The sequence below is a fragment of the Falco rusticolus genome, chromosome 6 (assembly GCF_015220075.1).
Source record: "Falco rusticolus isolate bFalRus1 chromosome 6, bFalRus1.pri, whole genome shotgun sequence".
Taxonomy (NCBI): Eukaryota; Metazoa; Chordata; class Aves; order Falconiformes; family Falconidae; genus Falco; species Falco rusticolus.
The window spans coordinates 61,064,117-61,089,753 of NC_051192.1; the positions used below are offsets into that span (position 1 = coordinate 61,064,117).

Here is a 25,637-nt window from a genome sequence, read left to right on the forward strand (position 1 = left end):
TTTTAGTTAAATATGCACAATTTTATTTATTGAAGAGATTAGGACAAAAACATTAAACCAAATACATGACAAAGCACCAGAGGCAGTAAAACCCCACCATGCACATCACCAATCTTTCCTCCTATAAGGTACTTATAAAATAAAAAAAAAAAGTCCTTCTTGACACAGCACCATCTTCAGAGTGTAAAAACATTGCTCCTTTATATTCTTAGTTACCAAAATAGAACCAAGGCAGGTCAGCTGCAGCTAGCTTTGTCTCTTGATAAAGAACTGTGAAACATCCTCTTGAGAGTGGGACCATAACCTTCCTGCAAGGCAGGCAAATAGCATCCATACGTCAAATGCCAAGTAGCTGTACGCACATGCCACATACTATAATTAAGCACAAATTCAAGTAACATTTACATACTACAGAGTCCACATGTACCTACCCAAAAAACATGACCACTTCACAAAACATATACAGGCAGTAATATCAGAACAACTGAGGTACTGGAAACACAAATATTTATGCCAAGAGATTTCAATATCATACAGCAATATAAAAGCAGTAATAAAAACATTTGCCAGTCTAAATCAAATAAAGCTATCTAGAAAAAGAAGCTAAATAAAAAGTTATTTAGGGACAGAAATACCTGAACAGAAAAGAAGTGTGTTAACTACAGCATGTAACATGTCATCCCAAGTCAACCCGTAATTGAAGTACTGGCTTAATACATCACTACTGTGACATTTTCTTCAATAAATAGAATAAGTCTTGACAATACAAAAGGTGCATATTACTGTGTATGTTTCAAGAGGAATATCTGTAATATAAATGTTCAGCTTATTAATACCCTCTTATTTCTTATTCTGGACATAAACAAAAATCAAACCCAAACAATTCTTTTCCCAAGTTGAGAGGAATTTAAAGAAAAAAAAAAAACACAATACTCTTCTTCAATAATAAAGAGCCCTCTATTTACATGTGGGCCAGTCAGTTAAAGAAGAGATTGGTTCTCAGATAAAGACATGATTAAGGGCTTTCTGCCCTCTCTAGTCATATACGTGCAGCATGGCAGATATGGAAGCCAGTTATCTCATATCTTAAAAAAAAAAAAATTATACAGTTTTCTTCTCCCCCCAACCCCCCCATTATAGCAGTAATGCATCTGGAAGTTCGAGTTATAATAGCTTCCTGCAACAAACCATTTGACACAAAACAGAACAGCTTGTTAAATGACAGTTACTTCCCCTTAAGGGAACAAAGCATTAAAATGTCATTTCCTGACAAGAATATTAAGTAGTTTATTTAGAAGAAATGAGTTGAAAATAGCTATCAAGAGACATGAACTGAAATTTTGTTTGTTTTTAGCACCCACTTTTCATGTCCGTCTTTGTGCACCTAATTTTTTTCTTAAATTAATCCCATTAATTATTAGACATCCGATTAAAAAAAATGTTAGCCAATTGTACTTTCCCTGAATAATGGCTGAAGTTAAATATCTAACAGTGCGATGCCAAGATGTGAGCTGAGGCAAAAAAGTTTTTATTTGTTGTGAGTTACCACTGTTTTTAATGGAACAGAAACAGGAGTGATACAGCTGCACCAGAATTGGCATGTGCAGTCTCCTTGGCTCCAAAAAGGTGAGAAGCTACAATTGCTCCATGCTGCCTTTTCTCCTCCAAATCAATCTAACCTGATAGCAAGCTCCCCCCGCCCCCCACCCCCACCCCCAGTCTGTCCCCATGCTACATTTGTTATATTAGCTCCTTGTGGAGGTTCCTTCTCAATCCGAGGACCTCCGAGTGTCTTTTGCTACCAAGCTAGGCTGATGCAGGATGTGATTTAACACGGTCAGGAAGGGCTCCTTCATGCGTCCATCTCCAGGTTGTGTACCTTCTGAACACCAGTCTGTGTGCTCAGTTAAAGAATGGGTCCAAGTCTTCTTCCATGTTGACATCAGGCACCAGCTGATCTGATACTTCCTTAGCACCATATCCTGAATTCGATACATTAAAATCTGTAGAAAACCATGGATGGTCCAGAATTTCCTGTGAAGTCAGCCTTTCCGATGGCTCCCGACGCAGTATGCTACGTATGAGGCATTTTGCCTTGGGGGATAGAGTTTCTGGAATGTTAAACTGCCCACGACGGATCTTGCTGAAGAGGGAACTAGGCTCAATGTCATGGAAAGGATAGCGTCCAACTAGCATGGTATAAAGCATGACGCCTAGACTCCACACGTCCGCTGCTTTGCCAGAGTAGCTGCCATTTGTGTTCAAGATCTCTGGACTCACATAGGCTGGGCATCCATGCTTATCAGAAAGAGAGTCATCATTTCCTCTTAAAATATAAGCATCTTCTAGGCTTTCCAATTTCACTCTAGTCCTGCGGGCAAAAAAACCAAAACCATCAAGGTAAGCAAACATCAAAACACAAATTCCTGTCTGTTACAATTACATGGTTGTAACAGTAATACTCTACAAAATTCAACAACCGCAGAAGTGCATCAGTTTAAACTCCCACTTCCAGCACTTGTCACAGATAATTGATACTGTCTCTTCTACGCTGGTTAGAGATATTAGAGGCACATAGGAAACACTGCCCCACGCACAGCTACCAGATTTCAAATACAGTTATGTCCAGTAAACATATATTTCTAAGACCTACTGATAAGTAATTGCCATATTCATGCGTTTGGTAAACTTTACATAGACATGATTTCCAAAAGGAGACATAATTGTCAAGATTTTTCCTGTGTTGGCTGCACTCTAATGTACCTGTGTAGGACTCATGCCCAAACACAAGCCTAGCCCTAACCAGACAAGGTTATTTTGACACCTTCACACCTGTGCGCAGTTGGTTGCACCTGGAATTCCACAAGGTTCAAAAGAAATAAAATGGTCGCTCTGACCAACATTTTCCTTTATCCCAGCATTAAGGAAGAGCAATTTTAACAGATTTCAGTCTTCCTAAATAGACCTTTGGGCAAAGGGAGATCAGATGAGTTGAACACCACCAAGATTAACAGCAAGCTTATCTACCCAGCTGAACCAGAGGAACTCCTTATGTTGGAACGAATGGAGAGGCTAGCAAAGGGCTTACAGAAAGATGACAGGGATGCCTTAATCTAGACTGCAGACTCCTTCTGCCTGCAAAGCACTGTGAACTTGTCATTGTGCTGCAAGACAATTTTCTTCCTTTAGGGATATCACACAGCAGCAGAAAAAACAATGCAGACTTGCTTGTCACAGCACTAGATGGAACATAACCTTTCTTTCCTTTTAATTCTCACTGCTAGCATCTGTAACTATATTTAAAAATCTGACCTTGTTAAAGGCATCCACAAGGATTAGCAATTACCCTTTAGACTATTTGCCAGCAACAGTTGGTTTTGAGTGCAGAATCACTACACCACCAACAGCACTTGCCCAGTGCAGCTGGATGGAAGAGTAACCTAGCAGTAGTGCAGGCTTTCCTTTCACCAACTCGAGATGATAACTCAACTTTAGGTACTACTGTCCTCGTCCCTCAACCTCACTGGTCTGTACGCTCACTCTTAGCCCTGTGTCATGGCCATGTTCCCATACCACAGACATTCACAGGCAGGGACTGAACATCACCCCAAAAAGCAGAGCTCACGTCTCTCGACTAAAGCACATCATTTTACAGGCATTTAAACAGACAAGGAGAGCCCTGTTTCTTAAATGTTTACTGAAGACAACATTGCTCGAGCTTGAGCTGCAAAAGACAGCTGGGCCAGCTTTGGCTGAGACTTGGTTCCAGGCAGCTCAGCACTATCTTCTTTGAACCAACAGAAGAGCATTTTACTCTGTGGAGTACTCCAGAGGCAACTGTGCCATAAACTCTCATAATGACACTTGGACCTTTTCAACAGCTAGAGACGTTTACTAGCAGAGGTGAAAGCCCCTTTGGCAACGTGCCTCGAATCAGGAAGTCATAAATACAGAATTCAGAATACCTGGCTCCCAAGCACAGTGTGTCAAGGCAGCTCCTTCTCTCCTTAAACAGGGCAGTGTTTTCTCCTCCAGCGCTGATGCTGTGGGGGTTTGCGCAACGCACCTGCTTCCTGATTAATTACCCATTGCCAGCCTAACAGCACCTCTCCCAGTGATGGACAACCCCCTCATTAGCACTCAAACAATATTTTACAGCAGCAATACCTCACAAAGGAAGCTGGCTGCATGGAGAAACTTAACTACAATTATCAAGACCACAGCAATTTCCCTCTGTACACAGCTCAGAGGGTCCAAAACAGCACAGTGACTAGAGAACAGTCCTTCCACGATGAACAGCTTCAACATGTTCCTGCACCTGCACAGCATAGGAAAAGCAGCGAGGAGGAGAAATGTGCACGGGAAAAAAAAGAACACCACCATAACAAAAAAACCCCATAAAACCAACAAACACCGAACATCAAGGAGGGCAGAGAACAGAAGAACAGAGAGGAGGAAATCAAAGGGAAGGCAGGGACATGAGTTGTGGTTCCATATGCACTGCCCATCTCAGTTTTTCCATAGAAAAGGATGTGTAGCAATAAACCGGTGAGACCAGCTACTCACACATGCATTAAGTCACTGAACTGCCAGACAGGAAAGCATCGACTCACTCCTGCTAACTAACAGAAGCAGAACACACACACAGGGAGTGGGGCAGAGCATGCTATTTATAAACAACTTACAGGAGTGAGTTCACCCACACACACACTCTTCTGCCATCTCAGTGTCAACAGCACAGGGAAACTGTTTACTCTCCCATCCTATTTTACATTTCCAAGAGTTGCCCAAAAATTTAGAGAAATGGTTCAATAAGAAGCTTTTATATTACAGAAAATTATCGGAATTTATTAATCTCTTATTTTCTACAATGGATGTGGTACAAAACCACATAGAGCAGACTGCAAGGTGTGTAAAAACATTCATCCTTTTCTACAAGAGGAGAAACCATTTACTGACAATAAATCAGAAGCAGCATGCAAAAGCCTTATCCCTGTCCTGCTTTTCTTGCAAGGTGCTGCAGCCCTCTGTGCATGCTACAGCGGGTTTTGTGTAAGCAAGCAAATGGAACAACAGCTGGCCCTTATCTGCCTGCTCTTCCATAAGCTGTGGCCAAATGAAGCAAACACTCAAACCAGGTTTTTCACCCTCCTGAGTTGACAGGCTTTGAGGAAACAAAAGGTCCCAAATTAAACAAAAATACAACCTTCAGTCTTCCTCCTCCCTCTTCACCAGTCCCCAAACCCCCAACCAGTAACACCCTTGTGTGTAAAGTACAAGTGGTGAAATGGCTCCTCTGTGAAATGGCTCCTCTGCAACGAGGCGGTGCTCACACCACTCCGTGCAGGTACACATTTCCCTTGCAAACTACAGGAGCTGTATCTCTTGAGCACATACGGCCAGGTACAAGGCCTTGGTGTACTTTCTCCCCCTTCCAATTATCACCATAAGCAACTTGGGTGTCCCCATTTCTACCTGTAAGGCTGGGTGTCTTTGCAGAAAGTGACAATGCAGGTTTTCCATCCTTACAGCACAGGGAGCACAGGAAGCTCGGCACGGCAGCTCACCCGCTTGGCACAGCCTGTGCACGGAAGCACTCACAAGCTTTTGCTGCCAAAGACCCTGGCTCGGCTCTGGCAGCACCCCTTGCCACGAGCTAGCATCCAGGCTGGGGAGACCCACTCCAGTCTGTTTTCACCAGTGATGGATGGATTACTTCAGTACCTCAACCGTGCATACAGAACAGCCTGTAATTGTACCACAATTGAGTAATACACAGGTGTAAACAGCAAGTCTCACTCCCCTTTTCACAGTCATTTCACGTTTTTTCAGGCAATCAAAAAGAAGCAGCCTGGCTTAGGAGCTGCTGCTTCCCAGTGCACAGCACCCCGTCTCTGTGCGATCCCGCTCTGGCTGGCCTTCCTTTCCTCCACATTTCAAGCATTACCTAAAAGAGCTCTTGTTTTCTGCAAGGCAGAGATTTATTTTTTTTTTTGGGGGGGGGGGGGGGGGGGGGCATGGGGCAGTGGTGGTGGAGTGGGACAGGAAAGAGGGGAGTCTAAATACACAGAAATGCAGAGAAGTGCTGGATGAGAAGAAATCTCTCTCTCCCCCACACGCTCTCTCAGAGGAAGCACTGAAATCAAATACCCAGGAAAAAGAATAGAAGCCAACAACAACAAACAGACCCTCAAAATTGCAAGTATTTTCTGAGAATACAGAGCCTCCACAGCAAAGGGTGGGGAGTGCAGCCAGTTGCAGAGTAACTGGACAACCCTAAATTTGACACTTGGCAGGCAAGGGACAGAAGCAAAATCAAACACTGAGATGTGAAATCACAATCAACTTTGAAGGGCCTCCCATCACAGAGCAGAAAAAGGACAAAATTTTTTTTTTTTTTTACAGTCACATTTCTAAAAAAATCTCATTCTCTAAATAATTCCCATCAGTCAACTGAAAGACCCCCACAAGAGAAAAAAAGTTCTCCAAAAGCATCAGCATTCGAGTTCAACCATTCAAATGGTTGCAACAAAATTAATCCCTAAAGTTCAAATGTAAGCCACTGCCAAAGCCGGATGAGAATCACTTTGTACACATACTGTAGGGCAACAAAGACTTTTGTCAAGGCTTACGTAATTACAGTACATAATTTCAAGTTTTAATGCAGACCCTGAATAAGCACTTGGAAAAAGAGCATTATGCATCTATCAGATCATTGATAAAACACTGTGTTAGTCTAATGCATTAAAAAAAAATACAACCCTGAATCATGGCTATATAAAAAGGGGAAGCTATTCTGCCTGTGAATGCTTTCCCATTACTGGTGAATGAAACCACAGAAGTGCAATCAGAGGGCAGCAGCAGCACTCGGACGGGAAACGCGTCTTTGTCCCCATAGAAACCGTCAGGGAAACCCATGAAAAACAATACCACTCTGAATTTCTTATCAATATGCCATTCATTACTTGACTGCATTCAGACTTTGCTCTTCAGTAATGTAACAAAACCTAATCAATTAAACGTCTTCCAGAAGATTCTCAATGCAACCTCCGGAGTTAGCACTCTGGCAGACGGCTTTGTTGTACATCCTCCACTTTTTCCAGTGATTCGCATTATTCCTCCATGCAGAGCTTAGGGGCTACTGCTACCCTGCCTTTTGACACTGAAGCCAGGGCTATAAGAACCTGGCATTCACACTCGCTCTTCAAAAGCAAACATAATTTCCATACCAAAGTCAGTGGAATTATTCAGAGGGCTCTAAGCTCGTAAGGCAGGAGAAAAAAAAAAATCTGGAACATTTAAAGCAGAAATACTGACTGAAAGTCTGAGTGTTTTAGAGGAAAATATCTCCACTGCAGTGAATAAACAGTCAGTAGTAAAGGAACGCAGGCCTGACTCAATGAAGGCAGTTGCTTCTAGTCTGTCCCCAATGCCATCTGTATGGGAAATAACACCTGAGCCACAGCTCAGCCACCGTTACCATTTTGGAAACACTAACTGCAGACCAGACCCACAATTTTAATACAGCATCATCCCCCAGATGACAGCCAGATCAGTTGCTTTGGGAGAGGATGGAAGGAGCCATCCTGCTCTGGACACTCCAGGTACACCATGCACTTGCAGTTCAGGCTTGGTCAAAGTCAAATGGTCCAGATTTACAGATTCTATACAGCAGCCTCATGCCTCCAGAGATCAGAAAAGAACCATCATCACCATCTGAATTGCCATTTTATTAAAATGACTGCAGGTAAACATAAACCAGCAACATCTAAAGGGAAGCGGTGCCTCACAATATTCCCCCCTACACATAAAAATGAAGGCACCCAAGCAATGCTATCTCATATTTCAACATTACTCTGACAGAGGCCAGGAAAGCCTTTCCCTAGGTAGAAGCACTCAAGCCATCAACTGCCCAGTAGATCAAGGATTGCTCCTATGTGGCCAATAATTTACAGGTCGTTTAATCAAGGTCAGTTGCTAGAACCCATCATAAAGACAAGATGAGCATGAACACAATGATGCCATTAAAGTCACAAGGTGGGGGGGGGGGGGAATAAAAGGGAAGCTTCACACTGGAAACAGTTATCTTTTGCTAATTGATTGTTTTAACTAAGGGAAATCTCTCCTAAATAATGCAGAAGTAGGCTGCCCTCATGAAGACAGCAAGATGGTGAAGGCAGCTAATGAAACCCCCTGCAGATGATTTGCAGCTTGGTGCAAAGACTTGTTCTGAACTCAGAACTACCCGATCTCCTCTGGGGGCGGTGAGGCACACGGGATCAGAGGGGAAATGTTATGCCATTAATTTAAACTCTGCTCCTTTCATCCCTTCCAGTGCGTAACAGCACACAGCCTGGGATTTCACCACACAACATCCTATACAACTTCAGATGAAAAAAACCAACACTCAAACCCTACACAAAGGCTGTCAGACAAACAGTCTCTTGCATAATGAAACAAGCTCAAGGATACGTTTCGAAAGACAAGGGGGACTTGCAGGCAGAACAGGTTTACAGGATGAACCTTGTTCCTAAGGGAAGATTCCCTCACTGGTACTTCCGCAGAATGAGGAAGCTTCTAAAAATGACACATCCCCCACCCTTCCTCCAAAGGGATGCTACCAGCACACTCAGCCCTGCCCTGCACCCCCTTCCTGATGTGCAGGACACAGCAACTTTGGCCTTTTAACTTCTTTCAAGCTGGCTCTTTTCCCCCTCAGAATTCCACTTACAAAATGCTCTGAGACCACCCCCTTGCACACCTCCACGAAGGGCTGGGGCCTCAAAGACCTCAGCTTTACAACACTCAAATACTACTGCTGGGAACAGCCTGTCCTGTATGCCGTAAGGACATGCATAGTTTCTGCCATGCCCTTATTGCCTAAGGAGACAACACGTTCCCCAAGAAGTAGGTAGGTAGGTAGGTAGCAATGTGTGCGTTTGGATGCAGGCTCTGAAATCCGATGCAGACCCTGCTGCGGAGGGGCTCAGTTACAATACTGCAAGGTGTTGATAAGCATCTGGCTCAGGGCAGCTCCTTCACCTGCTTTTATCTTTTCAGACTGCACCAAAGGTCAGAGTTTCAAAAGGCTCTGCTGTCAACTGTATGCTGTGTTCACCATCTTTTCTAGGTCTTTTCATATGATGTGTCGGGAAACTCCACAGGGAGACCAAAATTTTATTTTGTTAACGCAACGGCATGTTGTGAAAAAAGCCCTATGATTTCTGAGGCTGCAGTAGGTGTGCTCAGCACCTCCAAGACAAAGCAGTGCCGTTATTTCACAACCCCGCTGGAAATCTTTTGCTTAGATGTCTGTAAACCAAACAATATACATCTACCAAAAAGCAGGTTCTTAAGACTGAATATGCCCCACGTTGGCTCCTGTTTACAATCTCCACCTTTCCTCTCCCTCCCAAACTTGAAGTAATCTTGTGGTGTAATAACAAGGACAATTAGAAGAAAAGGCAGCAGAATTTCACCATGACAGTCTACTGCAGCCACTGCTAGCTGGGCTCCCCACCACCCCTCCTCATCCCCAGCACGGACATCCACAGATGTCCTTAGTCTCTGCTCAAAATTCAACATGAAGTATTTTGCACCAAGATTATGGATGGAGGTTTCCATGTCTTCAAAATGACCAGCTGTTGAACTCTTAACGCAAGATGTCTCAAGAGACATCTACCTCCAGGGACCACAAAGCACCTATCATTGGAGAGATTCATCTCATGACAGGCACCCGTATCTGGCATTATAGCAAACATGTAACACAGCATTCAGCCAGAGGGACTTCTCAGAAAGTCAGACAGTGTGGCTGGGGACGCCAGGCAGGACATGGTGACAACCTGTAGCAGTACAGCCCAGCCTAAAGGCAGGCAGGCCCCCAAGCAGGGCTCCCTTCCTGCTCCAAGCATGGCATGGGGCTGCACCTCAACACCGCCCTTCAGCAGAGCTAGCACATGAGGCTGCAAAGGGGCAAAGATTGAAGAGTGAAGAAGATACAGGTCCCACTATGAGCCAAATACCAAACGACAGCACAGTCCAAGGGTAAAACCTCCTGCAAACTCCAGAGTTGGGTACTGAAGCAAAGGCTCTCACCACTCATGGTCTCACTGAAGGGCCTTGAGATGACTCAAGGTCTGCTGGAACTCCTATTTCTCATCCTTGGCTTTTGCTTTCATTTATGACCTCAGGCATAGCTCTTAATCTATCTATATCCTCGGGAGAAGATTTAAGCACTTCACAGGGCTTGTATGATGTTCAACATCCACAGATAGCATTCTGTGCCCCACAGGGAAGGATACCACATACCCAACAAATCCAAAGCTCATTGCTCCCAGGAACACCAGGAGAACACAGAAGCTCAGTAACCAAACCACATGAAGGCAAAAGGGAGCACAAACTCTTCTGTGGAAAACAATTGTGCAACTACTTAATCTTCCATCCCGAGTTTGACAGCAGAGACTTGCTGCTTGTGAAGAAATTTGCCTTCCTCCCCATATTCTAGGAATAGTAATTTCTGGGTTGGAATCTGACCTATAATTCTCTACTGCTGAAGAATTTATGCTCTTTGGTCCTGTGGCCCCATTGAGAGTAATGTGAAGAGCTTAAATGACAAAACAGATCAAGACTGGTTTTATTTCTAAATTTTCTGGTATTTAAAGAGCACTCCTATTTTGTTTGATTTTCTTCCACTTCAGGGCTCTCTTTCTAGGACTTAAGGAAAGCGTCAACTTACCTGTTCTTTATGGAACTGTAAGTAAAACAGCAAGTTCTAATACCATGGGAGAAAAGTGGCTGACTGCATTACAATTTGACAAATACCGGGGAAGAAATTTACTACTGTAAGAAAATGAAAGGTCTACCTGGAGAAAGATTGGTATATGCATTTTGTATTTTTTTGTGGGATCAGGTTTGTATCGCTAGGATTGCAAACAACTAACTAGGTCACTTTAAAGCATCATCCACTCAAAGCTGATAAATTCCAGGGGGGGTGGGGGGGAAGCAAAAAACATTCTAAGAGCACCAAATAAATACACAGGCTTCCTAAATTAGTGCATTGTACTGGCTGAATTCCCCTGGTGCAGAGCAAAAAGTGTCAAATTCTATTTATTTTTATTGAATCCCACCTGCCTCATATTTACTCAAAGAATACAGGAAAATTACAATATCTAAATACTAAAATTATCTTAATTTTCCCTTCAACAAGTATGATGAATGTACAAGGTCTTTAAGCTTCAAATATTACGACAGCTAATATTTTAATATAATTAAAGGCTTAAAAATGCACTAAAGAAATTAATAATTCCCTGACAGCAGAAATATTCTTGTAATAAGAAAAGCATTGGAACAACCAACACAGAAATGCTTGATTTAATTCTGAGATCTTTGAGGTGGCTCTTTCTCAAAGCATGTGCTCTGTATCAGACTGATGAACTGCTTTATCAGTTATATACTGTGTATAGTACTATTTTTAGCACAGCCCAAAAAGCCCTACCTGTTCTGCAACATCATTATGGGACACCAGCTAGAAGAAGGGCACAGTTGCTCTGCCCAATGGCCTACTACAAGGACAGGCTGTACAAGAAAAACTGTAAATACCATGCCATGAACACAGCAAAAACAATCAAAAGCAAGAGCCCCACAACATCAACATTGACCTGGCTTAATATCCGGGACAAGAAAAAGTTACCAACATGAGTGGAAGCAGAAAATATAAAAAAACCCATGGGTTTTGTCTTAACTCAACTCCACTGTACTGGATTGAACTTTCATTTAGAAGTTTAAGGGCCCCATACTTGAAGTATTCAAGAATCTTACAGGTACATTAGAAAGTTCGGTGAGACTTCCAGTGCTCTGAAAGTCACTATCCCCATTTAATAGATGCGCTACTGTTGCTAACCCAGTGTTACAAAACATTTCCAGCTATGCTGTAATGTCTCAGAAGTTCTGCTTCAAGATCAGCTGCAGGTTTAAGGAGTTTAACTCTCATTTCAATACTACAAGACTGGGTATTTCATCTATTACAAATGGAACCACAGACACACCTCGCCCCAAAAACCACAACCCCCTCAGCCTTCTTTTATACAAATGTGCTTCATGGAATGCAATTTACCGCATCTTCAAAATGCCTGCAGTTCAGGATTAAAACTAGCTGTAGATAAAGTACCTTGACACAGACAAATTGTTTTTGTTTCCACACTGGAATTCTTGATTTCACTTCAAGTGCTGATGTATTTACACACACGCAGGAGTAAGATGTAACACACCATCAAAGTCAACCTTTGAGTTAGCTCATCAAGAAAACATCACTAGCAAGACTAGGACCCCTACAAAATGCTCAGCACTACCAGCCTCCAACATTACTTTTTTCCACCTTTCTACCTTCTGGTTCATTACAGACATCCCAAAGATTGGGGGGGGGGGGGGGGGGGGGGGGGGCGCGGGGGGGGTTGGTTGTTGTTTTTGGTTTTTTTGGGGTGGTTTTTTTCAACTTTGTTGCAAAAATGTTGCCATTTGCAACATCCAAATAACATACATTCTTAGCAGTGACATCAGTAGCGGCCAAGAGCACTCATGAGGCTGCTAGAAGAGGTGCCTCAATCTTTGCAAATTCCAGCTGTAATTTAGATAATGGGAACAGGATGGAAAGAGTTTCAGTGCTGTATGCACCCCTCTGCAAAACTCTAGGAGCTTTCATTTCGTATTGAACTACCAGGATGTCATTAGGATCAATGGAAGGAGTATATACTAAGAAAAGCTTTAATTGGTTTTCTTTTCTAAACAAATGGAACTGTTTTCATAAATCCATCACATTCTCTCTGGCTCCTCCAGTCTGGCAGCTCTCAGTTAAGAGCAAAGTAGTATCTTACTGGGAGGAGAAGGGGGGGGAAAAGGGAAAAAAAAAAAAAAAAAAAAAAGGCAAGTTTTCCATTCATGTGTTACCTACATACTGGATTTCCCATCTTCTACCAAAATAAAAGCTATGAGAGTCTTCAAGAGGATAAAATTTCAAAGCAGTAGGTACTTAAGGTGAACTGCAGAAAAACAGACTTGAAGAAATAGTTAGGAAAAGAACTACTAAGAAAAAGCTCTACTGAAGAACAAGCAACACAGCAGTAGAGTTCACACATATTCCTCAAACCATCATTTTCACCTCTTTTCTTCCTCCTTGGTTCATTACCGGTATCAAAGAACAATAGATGGTGCAGCACCCATTCCCAGGCACTGCTGCCGACGGCAGCTTCTGAAAGGCAGGTTGCTCAGCTCGCAGGCATCCTCACAGGGATGCAAGCTTGGAGGGTTGTGCAAGCAACACACAAACACCTCTGTGCACCCAAAAGGACAGGGAAGATTTTTCAGCCTAAATATAGCAGCACATTGAAAGTGATGACTGATTACAGTCTGATGATCAGAGTATGTGAAAAAAGACAGCGCTGTTTGGTTCTATTTCTACCTCACACTATTCCATCTCTGTTTATTTAGCAGAGAAAGGATTACAGTAACTCCCTGCTTACAAATCAACATTACGTCCAGTAGAAAACCACACTATGATTATCTTAAAAATAACCAGTGTGTCCTATTTGACCTTTAAAGTGAATTATTGTATAATTAGAAGACACTGTTCAAAAGTGAGTAACTGTGATTTTGCAGATGACAGTTACGTTAAAAACATTCATAAAAGCAAACATTGCTATTATAGTACACACCACTCTTCTTGGGTGGCTAAAGGATTTGGCCCTGTGCCTTGTGTTGCATTCAGTTCCTAGTAAGAGGCAGGGTAGGAGTTCAAAAGTATTCAGCACGGGCCCACGTCTGCTCCCACTGCACTGCTCTGAGCTCATGCTGCCTTCACTTGGAGCAGCTTTTCTGAGTCCTGGCCTTCATGCAAAACCACACAAGTTTACATATAACCCCAGGAAAAAAAAAAAAAGTTAAAAATCCATTTAAACATTAGGACATTACCAGACACAACAGAAAACAATCCCTCCCCTCTACATTGTAGAAGCTGCTGTCTTATTTGCATCAGAGGTGCTATAAATGGCATTTAATTATTAAACTTGGGAGTAGAAGTTGTGAAAGTGCAGTTTACATCTCTCTTTTGCGTTTCTCTCTGTATGGACATTAAGCTGGTTTCATTTTAGGCTTTTTTATTTGAAGAGGAGGAATGGGTAATTGTATGTATCAGGGCTGCAGTATAGAAATAAGGAATAGCTATTTGCAGAGAACTGCCTGAACTGAATTAAGAAGTGCAAATATGTCCCTTATTTTTCAGTTTGTAAAGAGATTTAAAGAAGTTTATTTTGCAAAACTTAGCTTGTAATAACATTTAAGTAGAAAGTATTTAAACAGGATAGATGGTTGTAATTTTTATTTTAAGGCCACAAATTTCTCTTTCCTGACTGAACTGTGGATTAGTTTTTCTAGTTCTCAGATCACGGACTTACTGAGTCTGTTGAAAACTTATGTGCCTCAGCTGTTGCTTATAACTTCCCCAAACAGCCCCAAATGGAATTGATATGCACTGGTTATTTTTAACAAAGCTCTCCAGAACATGCATTTCACTATGAACAAGCTTTCAGACAATTTGTAGGATTTAACTAAAAGGGAAATACATGTCCCCATCTTCTACCAAGATATGAAGAAGCACAAGGGCAGGCTCTGCCCTCATTTAGTTTCTTTTGTTTGTAATGGTCATCTTCCAGTTTAATGCCTCTGTGAAAGCCTGGCATCAGTCTGGCAGTGTTTATTACTCTGGTGCCTTACATGGAAGTTGCAAGTGAATACATGATGTAACATAATGAAAAGTGGTAACCACAAGGAAAGGCACATGAAGTTTCCACAGATACAACAATATAGCTATAGCTCAGCATCAGAAATAGCACATCAACAATGTATCCAGAGCATACAGCATTCTTTCTCTCCCTGTCTTCCCATACTCTTTCCCCAAATCGTTTCCCGCCCAGATACTGTGAGAAGGATGTGCAGGGAGGAGATATTAAAAAAAAAAAAAAAAACAACAACCAACAAAAAACACAACAACAAAAACCAATAGTTCCTCAAGTACCACAACAGCTGTGATACTAAAAACAGGCGCACACACAGAGCAAGGCAGTTGTAGTCTTAGTACGATTAGTGACCACATAACAGCCACAGAAGCAGCCTCCAGACTCTTCCAGCACAGAAAACAAGAAGCTGTCTTCAAGGCAGCCCTTCAGAGCACTGATGGCCCTTCCCTCCAACCTATGTCAGCATTAACCACTTGGCTGCTCTTCCTCTTCATGCCTCCTCGCTGGAACGAGTCATTTCTAACCCTCTTTAACATACTGGATCTTTTGCTCCTTTCCTCTTTTAACACCAGCAGCACTTGTGATAGTGGAGCTCCTTACACCAGAGAGTAAGGCAGAGCCATCCTCCAGGAGTTATCCCCTCCTCAGGACTGAGGGTGGTCCTCTAGCTGGAGATGCAGAGGCCAGACACAGATGCAAACAGCGCTCTATACTTACTTTACTCCAAAGCCTAAGCCAGAAGGTAAAATGGCACATCCATCCCATGATCAGGTTGCAGAGGAAAATAAACTGTGACACCTTGCGTACCACAAATGAATGGTGTGGTGACAACAAAGGGCACAGCGCCTGTAACTGAATATCTGACCTCAGGCATCCCCGCCTGTAAAGTAAGGGAGACTCTTACCTTTCTTCATCCTTGAAAATAAACTTTCGCAGCTTGAGATCTCGCAGTACCAGTCCACCATCATGGCAGTGTGCAACAGCAGAAGCTATTTGATAGAAGAGTTTGGCTGCCTCCTCTTCTTTAAGCTTTTTGCAGGTTCGAACAAACGAATGCATGTCCCCATAGCTCCTTTCAAAGAACACATACGCTTTTGTCTCCCCAAGAATTATCTCAGTAATTTGGTTGATATTTTTATGTGCAGGCAGACAAAAACATGGTGCTAATAACTCCTGGTAGCAGCCAATATCAAAAACCTGCAGGAACAATGACAGTAAAGCCAGGGTTAGCAACACGAAGGACAGTGAAGTTGCAGTACATCTAATTCTGTTAACAGAACCATCTTTAAGTACAATTTATGCTGTTACTGAAGCTGCACCGATGTAAACAGGAAGTCACAAGCTCAAGGCACTGAGGACAAGACAAAACAGACTATACAGCCCCCGCCGAAGATGCACGTAACCTTGACAGGAAAGGCTAGTCTTTAAAACCTGTAGCAAGAATAAGCTTCATTAGCTAAAAGCTGATCAAATTTAGAATGTAATCTGAATTAACCTGTGAACATCAGTGAGGTATAAGGGCAGTACTCAGAAGGAAACATGTTTATCTTCTATTTTCCATCCAAATAAACTCGGAGAATACAGCCAGTAGCTTTGTATTAAGAGAAGCTGTCACATTTAATCCACCCTGATACACATGCCTCCCTCTCTTGATTTTATTAACCCATTAGGATTTTCAGCTTTAAAGTATCATCTATTGCTATTCATATTTACTTCCTGCCTTTTTTTCATCTCTGACAAACAGCAAAGTCACTTTCACTTTCAAAGTCTCAGTTTTACAATGGCTGTTTATAAGATCAGAAGGACAACCCGGGAAATAGCCCTGCCTGTTGGAGTGCAGACAAACATCCTTCAAAAGGCAAAGACAAAACCACCCTGAACTCTCTGCATTTCAATCAAGTGCTCCATTAAAAGCAAAGTGTCCCTTTACTAGTAAATATGTTATCGCTGATCTTATGAATGAACTGTAAGAATTAAAAAGGCTGCTGGGAAACCCAAATATAAAAAGTTACTATAATCTAGTGATGACGAATGAATCAGAATTTGAGTCAATTGAGAAATGCCCACATTACAAGAAAAAAGAAAGACTTCATTGAGAATAACAGAAGTCAGGGTGCTAAAAGAAAATATGAGCAAAGTACAGGTAGGAGTTGTTTTACTTTTAATTATACCTGCTCCAGAGGTATTACAAAGCAAGGGATTAGCATTTCCACCAGCATAAAAACTCAATTAATATGTAACTCACTCTTGGGTGTTTTGTTACTTTGGTAAAAAGAATTTAAGGTAGTCATGTGTCATTCTAACTGAACATAAAAATGAAGAACTGGTATTGGTCTCTAACCAACTGGTTTAAACTGCGGTTGTTTTTCTTCTTTTTGTATTCTAGTATTTGTATTCCAATAGCAGGTATTTGTATCCTCTCCAAAGAGGCAAATCTCCCTGCTTTCTTTGAAGCCTTAAAAAGCTTCAAAACAGTGAGAGAGATAGGGTTGAATCAAAATTTATCTGAGGTTTCAAAACCAGAGTAATTTAACACTTCAGAGTGCAACCCTAACAAATTCCTTCTGCAGAACAGGACCAAAACCCCAAGAAACAGGGACACCCCCTCCTCACACACCTCTTTTTCCCCCCACCCCATACCTGTGCTACTGTGGTCCAGCACAGGCAGAAACAACCTTAAAGGCAGGCTGCCAAACAGATCCAACACGCTTTAAGGGGGTTAAATTAGCACTGAGGCATTCTGGTGACATGGTGGCCAGGGAAGCAGGACCAGGGTGGGGAGGGGGTGCTGCTAAAATCCCTGGTGTGTAATTCATTCCGGAGCAGAATTCATTGACATTTGGATCTCAAAACTCCTAACTACTACATTGTAAGTGAATGGCTTTTCTACAAAGCAGCTGCTATAAAATAAAATTTAAGCAGGAACATTCATGTAGCTCAAATCTTCACATGAAAAAGCACCTTTCCAGAATCCTCTCCTAACTAGATTATCTTAACATAAATTAGTGACATTTTGTGGTTCTCAGACGATGTTAAATAAGTAGGTTTGGATACACACTAGTACTATGTTTGGATGGGGGGAGATGGGAAGCGCTGTCATACTGCTACAGTCTAGAATACCTTTTATGAAGGGCTTCTTTGTATCCCAGCTTTTAAGATCCCTGGCCTCAATTCAGCAAATGTCCAGCAAGCTGCAGTTTGATTTAGTTCTTGCTGGGAACTGGAAATGAGAAGTTACCATTGTTTGGATGCCACAGAGCCTTGAAGCAAATAACGGCATCTGTACAGTCGGTGGGTGCAGCCAAATGAATCTTGAGAATCATCAGTATGTGTCTGTTATCTAAACCAATGTTTCTGCAAGCAATTTCTAAGCATCTTCAATAAGATACCAGATAGCAGGTCGCTTAGCTGGAAGGCTACTTGACAAATAGTAGTCCTGATACTGCAGGCATTGTAAAGCACACATTAAATTAAGATGAGTTCAGGACTGACAACTGCGTATTCACAAACTAGCAATTCAGGCTAAGATCATATTTTTGGAGCACGGCTAGAAATAGTGCCTCACACATATGGAAAAACTGATACTTTTCAAATGTCAGGATCAGCTCAAAAACATAGAGCTTAAAGGGAAGGGAAAAAAAATATAAACGTCCACTCTTTGTGAGCTGCAGTTATGCTGTTCATACTGTTATCAAAACAGTGCCTTAATCCTGCAAACCAAACAGGAAACAAAGAGCACAGCCTCCGCTTTACCACTTGCTATGCAAGTTCACCTATAATTCCATGCAGAGCAGCAGCTTTGTGGGATCTGTTTATTTCATGAAAAGATGCCAATGTCCTAGAGTGCAGCACTGTACTACTGCACTGAGCAGGGCTTTCATTCTAGAAATTTTCATGTTCTGTTTCAGTTTAGTAACAAAGCATTCAGTTCAGCATGCAGTATTAGTCCTTTGCAAAGTCACGGGCCCTTTTTCCCCCTAAATAATCACACAAAGTCCTAGGTTGCCTTAACATCACATTTTATAACTCAATCAGCAAGCATATTTAAACTGCCCTCTGAACGCCAATCTTTACAGCAAACAGGAGCAATTATTTTCACTTCCCTGCTACAGGCTAGTCCATAACTTCTTATGAATCAAGTATGAGAAAGTATGAAACAGTCAGCAATACCACCATTAATCCCTAGAATATAAATAAGCTACAGTATGTCTGTTTCTCCGTTTTGCAGTTAGTTCGACGCTAGGTATTTGCTCCGGGTAGCCAAATGGCACTATCCTGCATTTTGGGAACAATACAAACACTGCAGTGTGTGTTACAAGGTAGCAATTTGCTACGTAGTTGTAAAAACTGCTACTGGGTACTGCCTCAGTGTGCTGGGCGTAAGTCTGGCTCACCACAGGCAATGAGAATCATAATTTAGGAACAAAGGAAAATATTCCCTCAGCCCGAAAAAAGAGACAAACGTCCCTCCACAGATGTGCACGCGTGTGGGTTTCTTTTCCCCTCACAGCACACCTTTGAATAGTAGGAGCAAACTGGGAGGAGGCAGGGAAAAGCAGGCAGGCTACAAAGAGTGGGATAGCTATTTTGTCTGCTCCTCTAAAAACCGTAGGTGTGCAGGTTTTATTCTTGCTCAGTTGTGCAATGGGGGAGGATGCTGTTTGCAAACAACCTCCACGGTGAGGGAGCTCAGGCTGATTAATTCGATGTGGATTTTTTCTTTTTTAAAATCACTTTTAAGGCAAAGCTGACGGCAACCTCCCCCCACCCCTCCCCTGCTTCTCCATCCTCTTCTGTACCCCAACTCACAGAACAAGGGGAGTAAAATACCGAGGAAGCCAGCAGGTCCCAACACCTTAAAATTAGCCGGGGATTCCCTACTCCATTTTGAAAAGTGAGAGTAGGGAAGATGAGGCTTTCTCCTTATCTGAACTCACGTTAAGACCTACTTAAAGAACGGCCCTTTCCCGAACAACATCCCTCGGGTAAGAGGCAGAACTGGCTCCGGGCCACCGCTATAACGTGGCCATTGTCTAGAGAGGGAAAAGTTACAGGATGCGCCTTTAATCCCGTCTCCCTCCCTTTTGTATCTCAACTGTTTAATAATTGATCTACACGGCCGTGCTCGGCCCTCCCGCGAGCCACGGGAAACCGACACGCGACAGGCGGCCAACCCGGGGGAGAACAAGGCGCAGAGGCATTACCTTGCAAACCAGCTCCTCGCCACTGTGCAGATGTACGGCTCGGAAAACGTGGTCTCCCTCGAGAGGCTCCAACAATAAGTATTTCCCGATGCAAGAAACGCAATGCGACAAGTTCGGGGTCTCCGGCGGGCTCGGCGAGCCTAGATTCGGGCTAAAACTCTGGCTTGGCTCGATGGACCGTATGGACGAGAGCTCCTCAAAATCCTGGGTTTTATTCCGCGGTCTCCCATATCGTGCTATCGTGATAGGGGTTGACCTTTGTATGTTCATGAGTATGGAGAAGACCAGCCGAGACGCTGCACCGGAGCCCTGGCGTGGAGCGCGGTCCCTCGCCCGTCCAGCTGCGGCTGCCTTTGTGTGGCGGGGGGGGGCGGGAGCGGGAGCGCGGCGGCGGCGGGCGACCAGCCTCAGCGCCGCGTCCTGGGCACAGGGAGAGAGCGCTCAGCCCGCGGCCCTTTGTTCCCGCCGGCGGCCGGGCGCGGAGCAGCGCGGCGGCGGGGCAGCGGCGCCCGGTGCCGGGGCGGCGCGGGGCAGGGGGCGGCAGCGCGGGGCGGCGCGGCCGGGCCTCGGCGGCCGCCGCTCCCGCGGGCGCGCAGCGCGGGCGAAAACAAAAGGTTAGGTAACGCGCTGCGCGCAGCGGGGATCGTCCTTTCTCTCTCCTACGGCGAGGCAGAGCCGCGCTGCCGCGGCCGGGCTGTAGATGGCGCGGGAGCCTCGCCGCTGGCGCCCGGGGCGCTCCGAAAATGCCCCGCGAAATAGCGAGGGAGCATTTAACTTAGAGCGGGCAGCGGCCGGGCCGACAAAAGAGCGCCCGGCGCGGCGGGAGGCTCGGCGGCGGGGGGGAGGGGGGGGGGGGGGCCGCGCACCGGCGGCTTCCGCGCAGGCACCGGCGGCGCACCGCTCCGCGCCGGCGAAAAGGAGCGCGCTGTCGCTGTCGCGGCCGCCTCAACAGAACAAAAAGTGCAACCACGGGCAAGGGAAGCGGAACGCCTTCACGTTTCCACGGCACGGCGGGGTTTCTGTCTGGGGGCTCGGCGCCTTCGCGGCGTTTTGATGTAGTTCACGCACAAAGAAAGGAAAAACCAGCACGGCGAGAAGGGGGCCGACTTCTTGCTGCGGGGGCTGTAAGGGCAATAAGCGAAAGGCTGGGGGGGAAGGAAGAAATTGGAATCGTTTTTAAAAACAAAAAAAAAAATGCAGAGAGAAGATTTTGTTTGAGTCTTTTTGAGGTTGGTTTTTTCCTTTTTTTTTTTTTTTTTTTTTTTCCCTCGGGAGTAGGACAAGGGGAGTGAGAGGGATGGCCGCGCCGCTCCCCGTCAGCAAGGCACCGTCTTTCCCCCGGCGTATTAATAGCTACTTACGTGGCGGGGACGCTGGCTGCCTCCGTGCCTCGCTGCCGGCCGCCGCACGCCCGCACGGTGCCCAGCGCGCAGGCTGACTGCCCCGCCGCCGCCGCCCGCCCCGGCCCGGCCCGGCCCGGCCCGGCCCCACCGCCCACCGCGCCGCGCCCCGCCCCGGCCGCCCGCCCCGCCCCGGCCGCCCGCCACCTCCCCCCGCCGCCAGCCGCGCTCGGGGTAAACAAGGTGAGGCGTTCTTCCGCAGCCCTGCCGAGCCGAGCTGTGCCGGGGGGCTCCGGGGGCAGCCTGGCACCGCTGTACACCACCACGCACCGGTGCGATGCTGGCTGCGGCTCCCCCCGCGCTGCCTGAGCGCCGGCAGGTCCAGCCTCTCGGGGGGATTACCCGTGCGGTTGGGGTCACTAATGTTAATTAATTAATTTTAATATAATAACGAATTAATAAATATTAACAGCCATAACGGTGGGCGCAGGCGGTGGCAGGCTGGCGCCGGCCCGGCTTTTTTTCTCAATGAAGAAATCGTTTTTTTCCGGGCAGCGCGGGTCTCCGCGTACTTACGGGAGCAAGAGCGGTTGCTTCCCGGTGCTGTCGGGTGGGAGGAGTTCTCCCGACTCCAGGCTCTTAATCCATCCCAAAATTAAAATGGGGGGGCCAGAGGGAAGACGTAAACCTTTTCGCCCTGCACAGAGAAAGCCATGAATGAGGTCGGTCTGTCTCCGCCCAGCACCACTGCGGTCTGGTAGGTTGTTTTCACCCGCTCCCCTAATGTTTAAATAACAGGAGTTTGGACATATATTGAAGTTTGATGAGCGGCTCCCTGAACGCCGAATGAGTCTGGCATTTACTCCCTAGTTCTTGTCTGTGTGTTGGTTGTGAATCCCTTTAAAACAACGACAAAAAGAAAACCCACAAAAAAAACCCACCAAAAAACCAAACCCAAAACAGTACCCACCCCCTAAAAAAAAAAAAAAAAACAACCACCAAAACAAAACAGAAAAAAACCCAACAGTAAGAGGAGAACAGGGTGGTGGGGAGAGCAGGGCTGTGGCCCCGGGCTGCAGCCTTTTGAGGGTGATGCCATGGGGCTGGCTGTATTTTGGCTCCCCTTTCCCCACATCAGCACAGGGGAGGGTCAGAAATGGGAGAGGAGTTGTTTCAGTGTAAGGACCTGCAGGCTTGAATGATGCTTGTTTTCAAGGGGTAGGGAGAAATTACCATGCTAATATTCAAATAACCCTGATAGAGAAGTCTGTTCCGCAGGTGTCTGCTTTCAGGTAGAGAGAAGAAATACCTCTAAACAGGGCTCCAGAGAGGCTGTAGGGATTCTTCCATCGGGAGCTAGTCTTGACAGGGGAGTTTTCAGAAATGGCTGTGGTGAGGGGTAGTTCTCCCTCCACGGTACTGCACCTGCCTCATCTCGTTCCCCACACTGGGAGCTGTACATGCCCTGTTATGCAGTTGTAAGATAGGATTCCACTAAGAAAGGATTGCCATGATCTTAAGTTTGGCATGGAGGTGAGCCTTCAGCAACAGAGGGGATTTGACCTGCTGAATGTCCCATGGGTAATGAGGAAAGACACAGAATCAGTGATCTGCAACAACCTGTAGGATGACCTCCAGACCTGGTCTTTGCTATTTGCCATAAAATGAGAAGGTGTTTTCCTTCCATTCCTCACTTATTCCCATCACCTCTGAATACTCTGTAACTTTTCAATACCATTTTTAGAAATGGGATGAGCACTGCCGGATATTGAATCATTGCAAATAAGGACAAGCCATAAAGTTATGCAATACATTCTCCCGTCTCACATCCTGTGATCCAAATCAAACATTCTTTTCTTAGTAGATGGCTTTTTACACAATTTCTCCCTTCCTCTTCCCCTGCATACTCCTTCTGACTATGACAAAGCCCGAGAGACATGGGCTCTTGCATCAACCTTTTTTCTCTAAACCTATGTGTTCTCTTTAACTTTCTTAGTTACCCAGCATCATCTGGAGCCACAGCCCCTAGTAATTCTGGAAAGGCTATCCAGAGCCTTCAAGCCCAACAGGAGAAAGGAGTGAAAGGAGAAAGAGATGAAAAATCTAATTCTAAGCCTCAGGTTAGAAACTCCTGATTTTTAATAGAATCTAAAGAAGTGATTCAGCATAGAATGGGATTCACTTGCCCTAAATATTCAAGTTTGGGAAGAAGACTTTTTAAGTTTTGGTTTCTGGATTAATTCTGCCCTAAGAGGCATGGAAGGGTACATGTAGTGGGAATGACACTTTTATCTATCCATGAGATAAATTTTGCTTTTCCAGTATATTTTTAATAATTTTACTTCCCTTTTATATGCCGTATTTCCCCAAACCAACACTTTGTAAACATTGCTTCTGCTCTCAGATATGTCAATGAAAATATTGCCATTTTAGTATGACATTACAGGAATAAACTCTGAATGAGCAAATCTTTATATCCGTCATAGACACAATAGGTGTACATAATCCTGTGCCTGTTTTTATTGACCCAAGTCTCCATTGGTCAGCTGAAATTGTAAAGCAAGTTCAACATATAACACATGAGATGTGAACAGGAATCAGATCCTACAAGTCAGATCAAAGTCTGAAGATCAAGTCGGCAATGAAGTTTTTTCTGACTGCTGCCTGCTTTGCATAGTTGTGGTACTTATGTAGGAGGCATTAACAAAATGAGAAAGAGATGCCTGACTTGAAAAACGTTGGCCCAGAATGTGTGAGCTAAAGGGATGCCACTGGCTGATCCAAGCCTAAATGTCATGTTCACAGTATTTGGAGACTCTTGTTTGAAATGAACTGTGTTGGTAGTGCAAATATTGTTTCATTATATTTTCTCATTCAATTGAATGAGATAATGTTTTTGAATATGTAATATAAACCAGTTACTGAATCATTGGTACCAAAGAAACAGCCAGCAGAATGGCATACAACAAAACTATCATCATCTCCCATGACCTTCCTGAAGACACCAATACAAGTCAGAATAAAGGTTGCCTTCCTTCCCCCAACTGAGCTGGGGAGGATTCCTTTTAGGACTGTTCACTGACTGAGTTTTCATCTCTGGACTTCATTGTGCTGATTTACCTTGTCTGGAAACTGTCACTAAGAGAGACAATCCCATTAGAAGTTTCTTTATCTTTTAAACAGACTCTGCAATTATCCACTTTGATTACTGTGTTCATTACTATAGTGCTGAGTTCCCTCTCTGGAATGGCTCTTCCTGCAGGAAATGCAGCTGGGGGTGGGGTAGGGGGGGCAGTTTCCCTGGAGCCTTATTTTCCTTTTTCCTATTCTTCAGTGTCCCAGGAGAGTCTATGAAGGAGGCCTTCTATTTTCATGCTATAGAAAGTACCCACAAAACTCTCCCCTTTTCTCTGTCTAGGGTTTATCTGCCAGTAAACAGCAACAATAGGATGTAGAAATTGGAGTTTCCTGTGTCAGAGAGTAAGGAAAAATATAAAGTGAATAGTGTGTTATAAATCTAACCTTGTGCAAAGAAAAGCATCTTTTCTGTAACTCTGAATTTCGGTATGTTTTATCTTTCAGCTTTTGTGAATATGGACTCTGCGTGGACAGGAGCCAACCCCCCCCTCCAAGCCAATAGCAGTCTTTCTTCTATTGATGTCAATGAGCGTAGATCAGAGCACAAGTCTTGCGAGTGATCAAAGACAGCTCTACATAAGAAAGACTTCCTTTTCCAGGTCAGTCTGCTCTTTGTCCCTTTACAGAAAATATATTATCGGCATACAAACACAAGCTAGAACAAAAAGGATAATAATTTTTGAAGTAGTAAAATAAAGAACTTCATTTTATTTTTTGCTGATTTACAAAGCGCAGGGCTGAGCCTACTGGGAACATTAAACAACTATTAGGTGTTGAGAACTGTCATATTGAGACGACAGTCTTGTTCCAGCAAAATTAATCCAAGTAGCTCGCTCAAAATATGCTTGCAAGTACCATTCCACCAGTTGTCAAGGCTGAATTCCCATGACAACTTGGATATGTTTTTCTATTTTTTAATAGTTTTTTTGTAATCATTTACACTAGAACTTTAGTATGTTAATAAGGAAGGCTAAGCAAAATGATAAATCATGGGATGCTAAAGGGCAAGTGTTTTCTCCATACATCAAAAAGGGCAATTCAAAGACGTGGAGACATGTCTTTAAAAAGAGATGTGATTTTGGCTTTTGGTCTGTAAGTCCTTTTTTTTATTAACTGAGCTGCTTTCAAGAGGTAACTTGACAGGAAACGTACCCATTTGCATGAACTGC

General features: G+C 44.1%; 1 protein-coding gene and 1 long non-coding RNA gene across 4 annotated transcripts in view; one reads left to right on the top strand and one right to left on the bottom strand.

Moving 5' to 3' along the window:
* Positions 1 to 21,927, bottom strand: TRIB2 (tribbles pseudokinase 2). 3 transcript variants are annotated; one of them, XM_037392060.1, is made up of 4 exons: positions 21,907 to 21,927; positions 19,991 to 20,410; positions 15,691 to 15,983; positions 1 to 2,371 (listed from the first exon to the last, which is right to left on the bottom strand). In XM_037392060.1, exons 2-4 carry the CDS (start codon positions 20,258 to 20,260, stop codon positions 1,903 to 1,905), a joined length of 1,032 nt encoding a protein of 343 aa, XP_037247957.1. In that variant the 5' UTR covers positions 20,261 to 20,410; positions 21,907 to 21,927; the 3' UTR covers positions 1 to 1,902. The 3 variants fall into 3 exon arrangements, with proteins under 3 accessions (XP_037247957.1, XP_037247958.1, XP_037247956.1); XM_037392061.1 differs by lacking the exon at positions 21,907 to 21,927 and adding an exon at positions 21,352 to 21,464; XM_037392059.1 differs by lacking the exon at positions 21,907 to 21,927 and adding an exon at positions 21,352 to 21,415 and having other exon boundaries at positions 19,991 to 21,135.
* The window catches only part of LOC119150013, a 14,009-nt gene continuing 10,299 nt past the window's right edge, over positions 21,928 to 25,637 (top strand). The window contains exons 1-2 of the long non-coding RNA XR_005104915.1: positions 21,928 to 22,087; positions 24,913 to 25,067. This is a non-coding gene — a long non-coding RNA (uncharacterized LOC119150013). The remainder of the gene's footprint in view (positions 22,088 to 24,912; positions 25,068 to 25,637) is intronic.